Raw genomic sequence first — 13,534 nt, 5'->3', positions numbered from 1 at the left:
AACGTAACATTTAGCTAGTTTAAGTAATGTATGAAAAAAACAGCTGATTAACATGCCACATCAACAAGACTATAAACCCAAAGCACATGCACATACACACGACAGATTAATAACTCCTTCAAAGGGACAACTGAGAAGTTTGCTATACTGGGAAGAAAGGCAAGCGATCTTACAAAGATGCTCCTTGACACTGTAGAGAAAAAAATTCATGTGGCCAAAGCTCAATTGAAGTTAAAGCTGTCCAGTACTATGGGGAACAACAAAGAGGTTTTAAAAATATGCCAATAGCAAAAAGCACTGCAGAAACATTGGCCCATTACAGGATGAGGATGATCACCTCACACACAGGGACACAGACAAGGTAGAGATGTTTAATGCTTTCATTGCTTCCATCTTCTACATCGATGAGGGGCTAAGGGAGTGCCAGTGCCTTTAGCTGGAGAGTCATGACTGAGAAGGATAAAATCCAAGTTGAACCTAAACTTCTGCAGGATTTGCTGCTCTTGCTGGATTGCTATAAGTCTATGGGACCTGATAGTATTCATCTGAATACTTGAAGACCTGGCTGATGTCATCACAAGACAGTAAAGCTTTTGATACTGTCTCTCAGAGGATCCTTCAGGACAAAATATCCGGCCCAGAGCTGGATAAATACATCATGCCACGGGTGAGCAACTGGCTCACAGGTTGGGCACAAAGGGTTACTGTGAAGGGGTGACATCTGACTGGTGACCTGTTCCTAGTGGGGTTTCACAGGGCTCCATCTTAGGGACAGTTTTCTTCAACATCTCCTCAAATGACTTAGAAGCCAGATTTGAAGGCATACTGAGTAAGTTTGACAATGATACTAAGTTTCAAGGAGCTGAGGACTCCCTCAGATGCAGTGAGGTGCTGAAGAAAGATGCACACAAATTAGAAAGATGGACAACCACCAAAAAAAGTTTTGAGTGAAAGATGGGAGACATTAGTCAGATGTAGACATTAAAGTTGTGTAAAGAATTGAGAAGCTTATTATCTCAGAAAACTATTTTCAGTTTCCCATTTTTTTCTTAGTAACACAATTCTTACTAAGTAGATAAATAAGGAAGAGTGTTTTATCTTATTACCACACTACATATTAGAAATTGTTTGAAAAATCAACAAAGAAATCAAGCAATTAATTAGTAAAACAATCTATTCCATCAGAAATGTCCACAATCATCTTGTTTACTATATATATAAAAACATGTATAGATTCTCCCAGATTCACATTTTCTTTCTCAGCATTACAGAACAAATATAGCACTATGAAATAGAACAGTGTTAGGCAAGTATTATTTTATGCTCTAAGTGACAGTACCTTTTGTGTTTAGGGGCAACCACTGTTGTCTTCCTTGGCTGAGAATCTGTAATAATTTTAGTCTTTCTTGGAGAATAAGGTTGTACAGGTGCTATAAGTAATTCCTCTTCATTTGTTACAGTGGCTTCAATATAGCGGCCAACAGTAAAATCAGAAAAGCCAAGCAGGAGGAGCTCTTTACTGTGTCCATGAATCCTTCAAGTAAACAGAAGTTATCTTCTTAAAACCAATACGGTCACAACTTCATTTTCCCCAGCCATGAGAAACATTCTCATTTCAGTTAAATATGAGAATGCTAATTTAGGGTAATTCCTCACCCTTGTCACCTCAAATTCAATCCCAAATAATTAGAAAACTCACCCAAGCCACTCACCCACCCAACCAAAAAATCCCAACCCAAAGCCACAGCAAAAGTCTCAACCCCACAATTTCATCAAAACCTTCAGTAAAATGCAAAATCCCTCCACTCAATATACTAGGGTACAGAATTAATACTTTTGTTAGGAGGAATATCTTGGAATTACTGCTACTGCAAAAGAAGAGACAAACGGGTCCATCAGAGGAACCTGAAGCAAATCCCTTCACTGTCTGTAATAACTGCTTTGCAGCACCTTGTAAAAGACTACTCAGAACTGAACCCTAACTGTAAACACATGAATGGAGAAAGAAGGAAAAATCCTCTAATTCTGGAAAACATACTTTATATGTGCAAGTGTTACTTGGAGAGTGACAGATGGGACAAAAACAGGAGGGAAAGGTTTGTTCAGGCTAGTTTCTAAGAAACTTAAGCATTGCTGCAGTGCAATTCTCTAAATACATGGTCCAACATTGTTACCAAATGCCTGAAACAAATGCATCCCAGAAGAATTTCCCCTTCTCATATTGTCGCACCAGTGAGGACTCCAGGGGTGCACAAGGAGTTGGAAGGGGACACAGCCAGGACAGCTGACACCAACTGCCCCAAGGGATAATCCACATCATAGGACATCATGCTTAGTACATAAAGCTGGGGGAAGGAAGATGGGAGAACATTCTGAGTGATGGCATGTCTTCCCAAGTCACCATCATGTGTGATGGAGCCCTGCTGTCCTGGGGACGGCTGAACACCTGTCTGCCCACAGGAAGTGAATTAATTCCTTCTTTTACTTTGCTTTTGTTAGTGGCTTTTGCTTTACCTTTTCAAATGTCTTTATATCAACCTATGAGCTTTCTCACTTTTACTCTTCCCATTGTCCCTGCCGTCCCACTGGAAGGAGTGAGTGAGCAGCTGAACAGGGATTAGTTGCCAGCTGGGGTTAAAGCACAACATGCCAAGAAGAGAACTATGCCCAGAATAAAAGAACTGTTAAGTCTATTTTCATTACTTCTGGCCATTGTATTGATTAGAAATAATGGAAAGAAATACTTACACAGCTGTGCATATAACCACTATGAATATTTTTTCACCTGGTGGTATCACAATTTCTGAAGTAATATTGCTGTGCTTAGCTGTTTGCTCCATGTGGTCCTTTTGCTCACTTTCTCCATTTTGCATATTTTCATCTTTCACCAAGGAATTGTTTTCCTTCGTCCTTGATAAATTTGTATCTTGAAAATTAATTCCTTCTGTAGTAAATGTACAATAAACTTTGTTATCACAATTTCTACTGCTAACATAGCCAAGTCTTCTCAAACAAACCTACTGGTCTTCTGAGGAGCTAACATTCAGCATTCAAATTCTGTCATTACACTGTACCTGGAATGACTCCATTCTTCATAATGGATGTATGGTTCAATGACTCACATGTTGATCCTCCACTGTTGCTAAAGGAATTAATTGCAGCTTTTGAGAAGTTTTCTTGATTTATTGGAAAAGATGGACTGTTCTCACAGTTTTGAGGAATCTCAACACTGAATTGCTTGTCTTTCACCCATCCAGCTAATCTGCAGCTGATTAAGGACTGTGGAACACTCCCTTTGTTCCTAGAAGTAGTTATGTGATTAGTTACATAATTAAGTACATGGTGAATGCTCTTGAGAAGTTTATTTCTACCTGAAGTCAAATACAATTGTCTGCAGCAGGTTAGTTCCCCTTATTTCATAACTGCTATAAGAAAGAAATTTTACTGCTGCTTCTAACTAATGAGGACAAGAACCTCTGCTTTATGTTAATATTTCTAGGTCACATCAACTACATATAAAAATATGTATAATTTTTATATTTGTATATATATTATATATGTATAATATAAACCAATGGGACCTAAAAGTTCGTAACTGGGTAACCAACTCTTAGGAAAGAGCATAGAATAATAAATAATGAGTATGCAGATGTGTCTTCATTTAAGCATTTATGCCCAGATGTGAAAAAGAAAACATATGCAAAAAACCCCAACCAATCAACCCCTAGAAAACCCCCACCACCAAAAGAAGACCATCCTAAAGATACACTAACATAGTTATTCAGAATACAAATTTACAAAAAGAAAAAACCAAACCCCAGAAAAAAAAATTCTGGTCTGCTTTCAATACACAAGTATGCAAGAGACCTTTTTTTCTAAGATTTTGAAGATGGCAGAGTATCTGGAGCTTAAGTTAAACACAATTAAAAGTTTTTGCTTCAATCCTCATTCTAGGAAGGATTTGACTAGGATTTAAAAGAGATACAGGATTGTGGAGTCTCAAAGCACTATCTGCAAGATAAATGCTCAATATCAGAAAGGCTATGCTACAGACATTATATTCAAAGTGTTAAATTCAGTGTGAATTCAATTCCATAGTATCTGGAAGTTACTTGAAGATCAAAACCACAAGGCTTGACTAGAAGAGATTCTGAACGTAAAACAGGTTAACAGATAGAGTGACATTAATAAAGAAATCTTCAAACAATTAGAAAGGCTTACTCTATCCAAACAATCATTCTTTTAGATTCCCCTTGCTTCAGCGTTCCAAAGTCAGTCATTCTTGATACTTTCAACTCTCCTCTGTCTCTCATTATGTCTTCATAAGGCTCATCCACATTACCTTCATTAGAGTGAGACTGTCTGCAAAAATAATTTTAGGTTGCAGTTTTTAAACACTAATAGGCTCAGCATATATCTTTGATTCAGCACAAGTTTAAGAAACACTATACCAAGGCATAGTCATAATATTTAGAAACAAGCAGGTGAGAAAGTTCATTTTTTTTCTCAGCCATTTATACTTCCAAGAAAATTAGATTAACTAATTTAAGCAGCAACAAGTCTTTAGTCTTTGTCAGCAGCACAATAAACCAGCATAAAACTTTGCATGCAAGACTAAAATGATTGAGGAGTTAATGAATCCCTGCTGAAGAGTTAAATCAAATGGTGAGTGAAGTCATTATGGCTCTCTTTGGGAGCTCAGCAAAGACACAACAAAGAGCAGCTCCTAAGCAAGAGCCATGGTTAGCACTGCAGCTAGGAGATAAAATGACTAGACTGGAAGTGTTTCAACCTATGCATTTGTGTCTTCTGCTTACTGTTCCTATCTGAAATCAGCAAGGTGAGGACAAAATTAAAAAACAGCTGAAAACCAAAAACTATCCTTGAAAACTTTTATCACATACAACTAATAAAAAATGCCTATGAAACCAGGCACGTGCTCTTTACTGCCTGAAACACTGAGCACTTGTCTAAAGTCTTGGTGCCTTCTACCCATAATAACAAATTTTCACATGGATTCTATTCTGTAATTAAGAAACTATTCATTTAGATAAAATGGCATGGAAATAATTTAGAAATATTTTAATAATCTCACTGATATGTACACATCCTCCGTACTCCTGAGTTATCTGACATACTGAAGTAGAAAATGACTGCAACTGCTTCTCATTAGCTATATCAACTTACTAGCCAAGCCCACTAGATGTCTCCCACTGCAGCCTAAGCTGCCGTTTTTGATATGGCAGATGTACTCTAAACCTGAGAAATCAACCCTAAGGTCTACTTTTGTAATTTGACTATATTAATAATTGTCTATATAAAATCTATCATTAAAAATAGGTGCAACTGAGAAAAAGATGTGAATAATTTGTACTGTTTTGCAAAATGTTGTAAACACTTAAAGTTTCATTTAGGTACAATTTATTAGATCTGTTATCTCTAGAGAAAACAGCTTATATAGTTATTTGTAGATTCTTTGAAGACATATATATGGCCATATGGCCTTGGCTAAATTTCCTAGAGATCTCCCAAAGATGATGTTTGAAAGATACCGGAATGTCCTTTTGGTCTCCCTTTGGACTTCCCAATTGACAATTTATTTTTGGCCTGCAGAGTTAGACTACATAATCCTGCCAAGACCTCAGCATGGAAAGTGATAGATACAAGTTCTATTTATTCAGGCGGTAATTGTGTGTTTCACAGTACGGATACTTAAACTCAAAAGTCCAATTCCATACCTTTGAGGTCCATTATTGATTAGTTGCCTATTTTACTTTTGTGTAGTTGATTATTTCCCTAGGTTTTGCTTCTTCTCCATACTGAAGATCGCCTACTTCTTCCAATCCCTTTAGCGGTGTATCCAGATCCTCCTCATACCATATATAATACCTAAAGTGCCTGCAGAACCTCTCAGTTCAATACTTGCAAACCAAATGAATCTCTAGATTTAGACCATCAAACTTTTCCTTTTAGGACAGATACCTGAACAAACAGTGTAACTTAAGCAAAATGGATTAAAGAAACATGATTTTATAAGTATTTTTCTGTGATCTGTTTTCAAACTGTAAAGTCCTACTAGAGGAGCACAATGAACTTGGCATTTTTCTAATATGCATGTACAATTCCTTCCCTGCCTAGCAATATCCCTGAGAGCAACTGCTACTAGTTTTGCTTCTCTAGTGGCACTCATGTTCCCACCTTCTGGAAGGAAAAAAAAAAATCCAAACAAGGGCCAAATCATACCATGCTCTAGTTTTTACAATGGTCTATTATGCCTTCTAGTCAATTAGGGAAATATTCACAGTATTTCTTGCTTAACAGATGCAATGAAATTTCAGCTGCATAATTACACCACGTCTCTAACTGCTATAAAGAGAAAAAATAAAGTTACCCATCCTGGTTGACTGGCACCAAGCAGAGAGCTCTCCAAATGTAACAGGACTGACTGCTCTCCACCACAATTGTGTTCACCAGATCATGTCTACGAGGAAAGTAACCATCAGGAAGTCTCAGTGAATCCAAAGTGAAAAATATACTGTCATCTACTGTCCCAGTTCTTCCACAAATGTTGGAAATGCGAACCTGTAATATCAAGTAACAGTAAATACAAACTATTATCTTTTTAAACTAACAGACATACTATTTTTTCACCTGAAGCAGCCCTTCTAGCATTAATAAAAATGCATTCTGAATTTTCAGTTATTCACAGGAGGTAAACACAGAGCCCTAACCCAGAATCACTGTGCCTGTCTTCAGATTTAGAAGAGTAAAGAAACACAAGTACTTCAAATAAGCATTAAGTTCCACTGAAGTGCATACTACAATATGTACATTAGACTTAATCATGATACCTTTCTTGTGACGTATCAACTTACCTTATTTATACTTCCATACTAGTAGTAACAAGACAATTTTTTTCCTACACTTGATGTGCAAATATTCAATATATAGGTTTAAGACAATAAACCTAGCATAACATACACATTACTAGAGTGAACAAATATTTCTGTTAAAATAAAAAAAAGAGACTGTGGTTTTAAGTGTTTTTAAGCTGAAACAGTTGAATAAATTAAACACAATAAATTCCTCAATCATGACATATCCTCACTATAACTAACAGCAGGAACACAAATCAGCAATTAATAGATAAGTTACTCTTTCTGTCCAACCCAAAATATGTATTTTCAAAATGCCTTATTATTTTACTAACATGATCTAAATGGATGAATTAATATGTTTTATCTTTTACTTAAAGATGTGCTATAGAAGATCTACCGATATTTGTAACTGAAACCAATTTGAAACCTCATTTCACCCAGGATTCCTATTGCCAAAAACAATGTGTAGAACCTTTACCTTGTTTACTTGTTTATACCTCAAAGGCCTTACAGCAACTGCTTCAGTCTTCCATGTTGTTGAGTTAATATAATACTTTGCTTGCACCCAGTCTCCTTCATAAGGTTTGAAATCTATACAAAACAGAACATTTCTCAAATGTTGATAACATTTACATTACTCCCCTACAGAATTAATGTAAGTTAAATAAAAGCCAGAACAATGTATTATTCAGACCCACTGAGTCCAAAGTTTTCTTTGCAGTCCTTTGCTTTGCATACTACATAGGAGATGCTAGTGGAAAAATACGCTGCTTACATGTAACTTATGCTTAAATGCAGGCCATGATCAGTGAGAATAAACAGGCAGCTTTCTCCACCCATGTCTGGCTGTTTCACTATGTTTCACCACATATCCTATAAGAATTTATTTGGGATGACAACTTCAAGTTTGTCAGAAGATATTTCTATTGTATACACAAAAATATTAAGAAAGAGGAAACAGTCCCTACACACCTTCCCAGACGTCTTGCATTGCAAAGTATGTATTCTGATTAATATAGCCACCATCCACAGAGAGAGAGGTAATACTGCCAATTAGTGTTTTCTTATTCAGTTCAGTGGCATCACAAGTAGGACTGAAGTCTTCTTGTGTATTCTGGATGGTGTCTACCTATTGATACAAAAATAACCCCAACATTTAAACAGCTGAGACTTAGAATGAAATATATATTCCTACAACAAATATACAAAATTTCAATTGCATATGGAGACAAAGCTTCTGATTATACAATTACTGCAGCTGTTACTTTTTGGACACAAAGAGTAAGTAATAAACAGTGACTTCTCTTTTAAAGAGAATGTTTAAAACTTCTCTTTTAAAGAGTGCTGTATAAAACTTCTCTTTTAGAGTGCTGTATGCTGCAGTACTGACAACGGCTATAATTACATGTTGATTTTTCAAATCTTTCTCACACATCCCTTGCTCTAGGTCTATTTAAGATTTTTCCTCAATTGACAGGAACATCACATGCAGCCATGTGCCTGTACATAACTGGAAGTAGAAAATAACTATTTCAGAAAGCAAAAAACATGTTTTCCAGATGGTCTTTATAAATACTGTATGTATTTCAGACTGACCCTGTCACTTTTTAGTAATTTGATTAAAAAAACCCCTAGAGCTGCTTCTATCAGATTCTTCATATCACCACCTCACATGTAAGTTTACTGAAGTCTGATCCAATCTGAAGCATACGATCATACTATATATTATTTATTTTTTGAGCAGAATGCTTACCATTTACAATAGTAATGAACAGAGTAGGTCTACCTATACTTCAGAGGTTTGCAAACACTTGTTGACTATAAATAGCTATTTATTTTTCGGCCAATACCGTTTTATTGCATTAAAATAATTACTATTACATAATATTTGACAACTCGAAAACACACAGTAAAAAAAATGAAAGAAATCTATACTTTGTTCCAGCCTGACAGACATATCTTCCCATTCACCAGGAAGATCTGAGAATAACAAACTTTTTCTGAAATTATTTTTATGGCTTCATATGGATAGAACATGTATAAGCAAACTGTTACTCAGAAAATGAATAAATTTATATTTCATGTAAACTACACATGCAGTTACACTTGAAAGTAATATGTAGACCTAAAGAAATGTTTTTAAGACAAGAAAACACCTTAAAACTCCCTATATACATTTTCTTTTGATACTTCTCATTTTTTCTCTACCAATAAATCTAAAGTTCTTTCTCATACTAGGTCAAAATGGCCTTCCAACTTCCACTGGGAGCAGCCTGGTTTTAAAGCCTGCTACAGAACCTATAATCATTCAATGCAGACTTGAATTAGGACTGGACCTCAAATAAACTGAAGTCCAAACTTTTAAGCCATGATCTTTCCAAACCATATGGCCAGCAGCTCCAAAGAGCAGCTGAAACAGTACACTGAGCGGAAAGGCACCCAGGGCTGACCATGCTCTTCCTTAAAGCAAGTAACACAAACACACCGACACCACCGAAGTTTGAACTGTGCCTTCCAGATTCTGCCCCACACTGTGCTGGCAGGGTCCAGGCTTCAGAGCTTCTAATCCTGCCTTCTAGATCACTTAAAACCCAAAGTGGCAATACCTCAACTATTTGGAAGAAGATGGTACTGGTATTCAAGTATCTATTTATATAGTAGTTAATTATTAATTATGCTTGTCAGGAAGCTGAATTTTTTCCTCTAACTAGGGGTTTGAAAAGGGACTTAGTTTTTTCCCATGTGAAACAATTAGAATTCAAATACTGTTATCTGTTCTTATCAAATGTTGGGAGTATCTCAAGTTTGTGCCACTATATGGAAAGTAAGGCAATAAATCACAAAGTACAGAATGGTTGAGGTTTTTATTTATGTTCTTAGAACAGACTTTTAAGAAATTAGCTTTATCTTCTTCCTTATTGAATCAAGACTGCCCCTGGACTTTGACTTTATTTATAGAGTATAGTTAGCTTTTGACATGAACTTGTCTCAAAGCTTTTTACCCAGCCATAAACTACATTGCCAACAGTATGACAGGCCTGCAGGATTATAGCTCACAAAGAGGAATAAGGAATATCATCACACTTTTGAAAATGCCATTATCTAGAATATACAGCAAAGCATGCCACAACTGCTACAATACTCTAGTTGCTTTGTAGATCCATATGCAGTTTCTCAGTTACTAGGTTTATGTATTTTGGAGCAATTACAGTATTTCAAAAGTGAAAGCTGTCAGTCAGAAGAAAAAGAAGGAAGAAAAAATAAGATTTAAACTACTCAATTTTCTGACTGCGTGTGAGTACTGTTTTACCAAACAGCACTGATATTGCTTGTTGGACAAACAATAATTAGTTTTTATGCAAGAAAGTAATTTAAGGAAAAACAAAAGGAAGTAAGAGATATAAGGTTATCTTACAAGACACCAGGTTTTTGACAGCACTACAGTTGATAACGTTTTAGAAACAAGACTTCCTGTTTACTTTTATTCTGTTTAATTTTGGGTCACAGAATAAAACTGTCTCTCCATTACGTCTTTCTTTGGTTTTATTTAAACAATGAAACTACATTTAATTTGAACATGATTTGCTAAGAAAAACTCCCCTCAAAATTTGTGACAAGGTATAACCAAGCTTGAAACAAGTTTGCAAATGAAGTGTTAAGCAAAAAATGTAGCAAGATCTCAATTTTTGTAATTGTCTACAACATCAAGTTACTAATTTTTACAAGAAGTTTTGAAGTCTCTGTTCTTATTCACAAGAACATAAATTAGTCCTGTGGAAAAAGAGCAAACTTTGCACAAAATCAAACTGCTTTATCTTCTTAGCCATTCATATAACAATAACATAAAATTGACTGAAACTTGGAAAAGTTATGCTCTTACTGGAGTAGCTATGACAAAAATTCTGATGCAATTAATAGCTTCTTATTCACTACACCTGTACTCAGAGAATCAGTATTAAACATAATTTTTAAAGAGATAGAATGAAACAATAAAATGATCCACAAAATCCAACTTATCCCCTGTAGGTGAACGGCTTGTAATTTCTCCTATTTTGTAGAAATTGTGAGGCTAAAACTATAGCAACTTCCAAAACAAAGCCTCGAGGTACTTATGGGGACAGTGAGACTACTATTTATCTTCACCTCTTACCCTGACAGCCTTCAGGCCACCTGACGTTTTATCCTCTTCCACAGTGGCAATAACTTCTTGTCCAACAGCCAGCAACATATTTTTTGTAACAACATCCTTTGTGAAGACTATCATGTCATCTATCATCCCATAATCATGGCAAAGTCTTGTCACTACTCCTTGTACCCTTTTCAATTCTTTATCACCTGCATCAAAAGGAAAAGTGTTGACAGAACTATGCAAAAAGTTATGAATGCTACTAAAAGGGACATCTGTTCTATCAAAAGGCCAACTGGAAGCAGCAACACCTGCCAACTAATTATTTTCACAATTAAGTCTTGGGGTCTTATGGCAATTTATGGTTTCAACCAATTAATAAAGTTAGTTAAAGACAAACTACATTTTAAAACCAACATGCTTTAAGCACCATAAAATAAAATAGAGTATCTCACACTGAAAGAGACCCATAAGGATCACGGGGGTCTAACTCTCTGCTCCTCACAGGACTACCTAAAACTGAACAACACGACTCAGCGCATCATCCAGGTGGCCCTTGAACTCTGACAGACTTGGTGCCTTCCCCGGGAAGCCTGCTCCAGTGACTGACCACCCTCCCACTGAGGAGTCTGTCCGACTGTTCAATTTAAACTCCCCCTGATGCAGCTTCCTTCCATGTCCTTGTATCCTGTCACTGGTCCTCCGAGAGAGACCAGCACACCGCCTGAAGGTGTCCACTGTCAGGAGGTCACACCTCAGCTTTCTTTTCCCGGAGCTGAACAAACCGAGTGACCTCAGCTGCTCCTCCCAAGTCACACCCTCGAGACCTTTCACTGTCTTGCCCAGCCCCCACTGGACTCACTATAATGGTCTGGTGCAGTTCTTGTACTGAGGCATCCGAACTGCCCCCAGGAGTTGAGGTGAGGCCGCCGCAGAGCAGAGGGGACAATGCCCTCCCTCAGCCAGCCAACGATGCCGTGCCCGATGCAGCCCGGGACGCCACCGGCCCCCCCGGCTACCAGGGCACCGCTCCCGCTCCTCACTCCATCCTCCCAGCAGCAACAGGAACCTGTCCTACCCACGGAACGGCAAGAGAGTCTATCCGGGAAAACTCCACATGCTCTGTAGCCAAAATGGTGCCTCATCATCTCAATCTCCTCTTTAAGTCCTTTCTTCAGAAAAGAGATCTGCACTCAGCTCCAGTCACATGGGACGAGCACGCCTCACAAGCTGCACCACAAACCCACAACCGGCCCGGAATTCCTACCAGAAGCCTCCCCTCTCTCATCTTCGTCATCTGCGCGTCTCCAGACGTAGGAGAGCGCCTTAGAAAGGAGAGCGAGCATCCCGGAGCGCCTCGGCGAAGCCTCCGAGCCCCGGAGCGCACCGAGGCCAGGCGCGAAGTCCCGCCCGGCGCGCCTCGATCCCGCGCGGCCGCGGCCAATGGCGCCGCTCGCCCCGGTCACGGGGCCGGGCACGGGGCCGGGCACACGCCGCGGGGGCGCCCGCGGGCCCGCGCAGGGGCTGCCCCGGCGGCGGGAAGAGCCCGCGGCCTCAGCGGGCGGCGGCCCTCCGGCGGCGGCCCGGCAAACGGGGAGGCACACCGGGCTACCGCGGAAGGGCTTAAAGGAAAAGGGTGCGGGCAGCTTCTTGCTTGCTGGTGGCGCTGTCTGAAGTTGCGGCCGTGGTGTATGACAGCGTGTCTGTGACGAGACGCCCGAACCAGGGAGACCTCGCGGACGGGCTGTCACCTGCCCTGGGCTGGAGCTCTCCGTGGCTCTGGGAATAAACCAGGCACGGAGGCCCTCCAGCGTGGTGAAACGGAGTGGGTTGGAAGAGTCTGCACCTGGCATATTGATGGATCGTGATGCTCTCAGTAGCAGCCAGTTTCAAAATTATAGGATAAACTCTAGTGTGGCAAGCACATTTCTCTCCCTCTCAAGATTTTTCATAGAGGTCCACAAGAGAAATGAAAGAGAAAACAATTTCTGCTGCTTGTTTTTCCTATATGGAATGTGTTTGGAGAATTGTTTACCTGGAGTGAGTGCTTGATTGGATTCTGGTGAGGACTGTTTGAGCCTGATGGCCAATCCAATCCACCTGTGTCTGGACTCTCAAGAGAGGGTCACGAGTTATGTGAGAGTTAGAGTCAGAGAAAATAATAATAAAATAAATTTTAGTATCCTCCTTTTATATAGTATATTAATGTATTTTAACATAGTTATAATAAAGAAATAATTCAACCTAAATTGAGTCCAACATCATCATTTCTTCCTGTTGGGTTCACCTGCATTTCCAATAGTCTAGAACATGAGAAACTTGTCTAACAGGAAAAAAGGTGTTTTTGACTTGATATCATTAATGAAGGAGCTGCTGTAGAGCCTGAGGAAATACAAATTTACTGACTTGCTATCTCTGTAGTTCTAGACAGTTAGTATCTCTGTAGTTACTATCTCTGTATTTTTACCAGTTCTCTTCACACAGTGCAGTTCCAATATCTTGCGTAAGGCCTCTGTGCAATTTGTTCAAC

General features: G+C 38.7%; 1 protein-coding gene across 4 annotated transcripts in view; it reads right to left on the bottom strand.

The window, feature by feature from the left end:
* Nucleotides 1–12,483, bottom strand: part of MOV10L1 (Mov10 like RNA helicase 1) — a 32,951-nt gene extending 20,468 nt beyond the window's left edge. For 2 of the 4 annotated variants that reach the window (XM_085569655.1, XM_077783124.2), the window contains exons 1-9: nucleotides 12,272–12,458; nucleotides 11,029–11,213; nucleotides 7,851–8,007; nucleotides 7,357–7,469; nucleotides 6,392–6,582; nucleotides 4,222–4,362; nucleotides 3,075–3,301; nucleotides 2,749–2,944; nucleotides 1,340–1,534 (exon numbers count right to left, since the gene is read on the bottom strand). In XM_085569655.1, coding sequence (XP_085425781.1) covers nucleotides 1,340–1,534; nucleotides 2,749–2,944; nucleotides 3,075–3,301; nucleotides 4,222–4,362; nucleotides 6,392–6,582; nucleotides 7,357–7,469; nucleotides 7,851–8,007; nucleotides 11,029–11,213; nucleotides 12,272–12,350 — 1,484 coding nt within the window. In that variant the 5' untranslated portion in view covers nucleotides 12,351–12,458. Of the gene's footprint in view, nucleotides 1–1,339; nucleotides 1,535–2,748; nucleotides 2,945–3,074; nucleotides 3,302–4,221; nucleotides 4,363–6,391; nucleotides 6,583–7,356; nucleotides 7,470–7,850; nucleotides 8,008–11,028; nucleotides 11,214–12,271 lie in introns of all 4 variants that reach the window. The other 2 variants (XM_085569657.1, XM_085569656.1) reach the window with 2 other exon arrangements.
* Between the last annotated feature and the right edge of the window lie 1,051 nt (nucleotides 12,484–13,534).

The sequence above is a fragment of the Lonchura striata genome, chromosome 1A (assembly GCF_050655825.1).
Source record: "Lonchura striata isolate lonStrDom1 chromosome 1A, ASM5065582v1, whole genome shotgun sequence".
Taxonomy (NCBI): Eukaryota; Metazoa; Chordata; class Aves; order Passeriformes; family Estrildidae; genus Lonchura; species Lonchura striata.
Note: the sequence above shows the minus strand (reverse complement) of the source record. Positions and strands in the feature narration are given on the sequence as shown.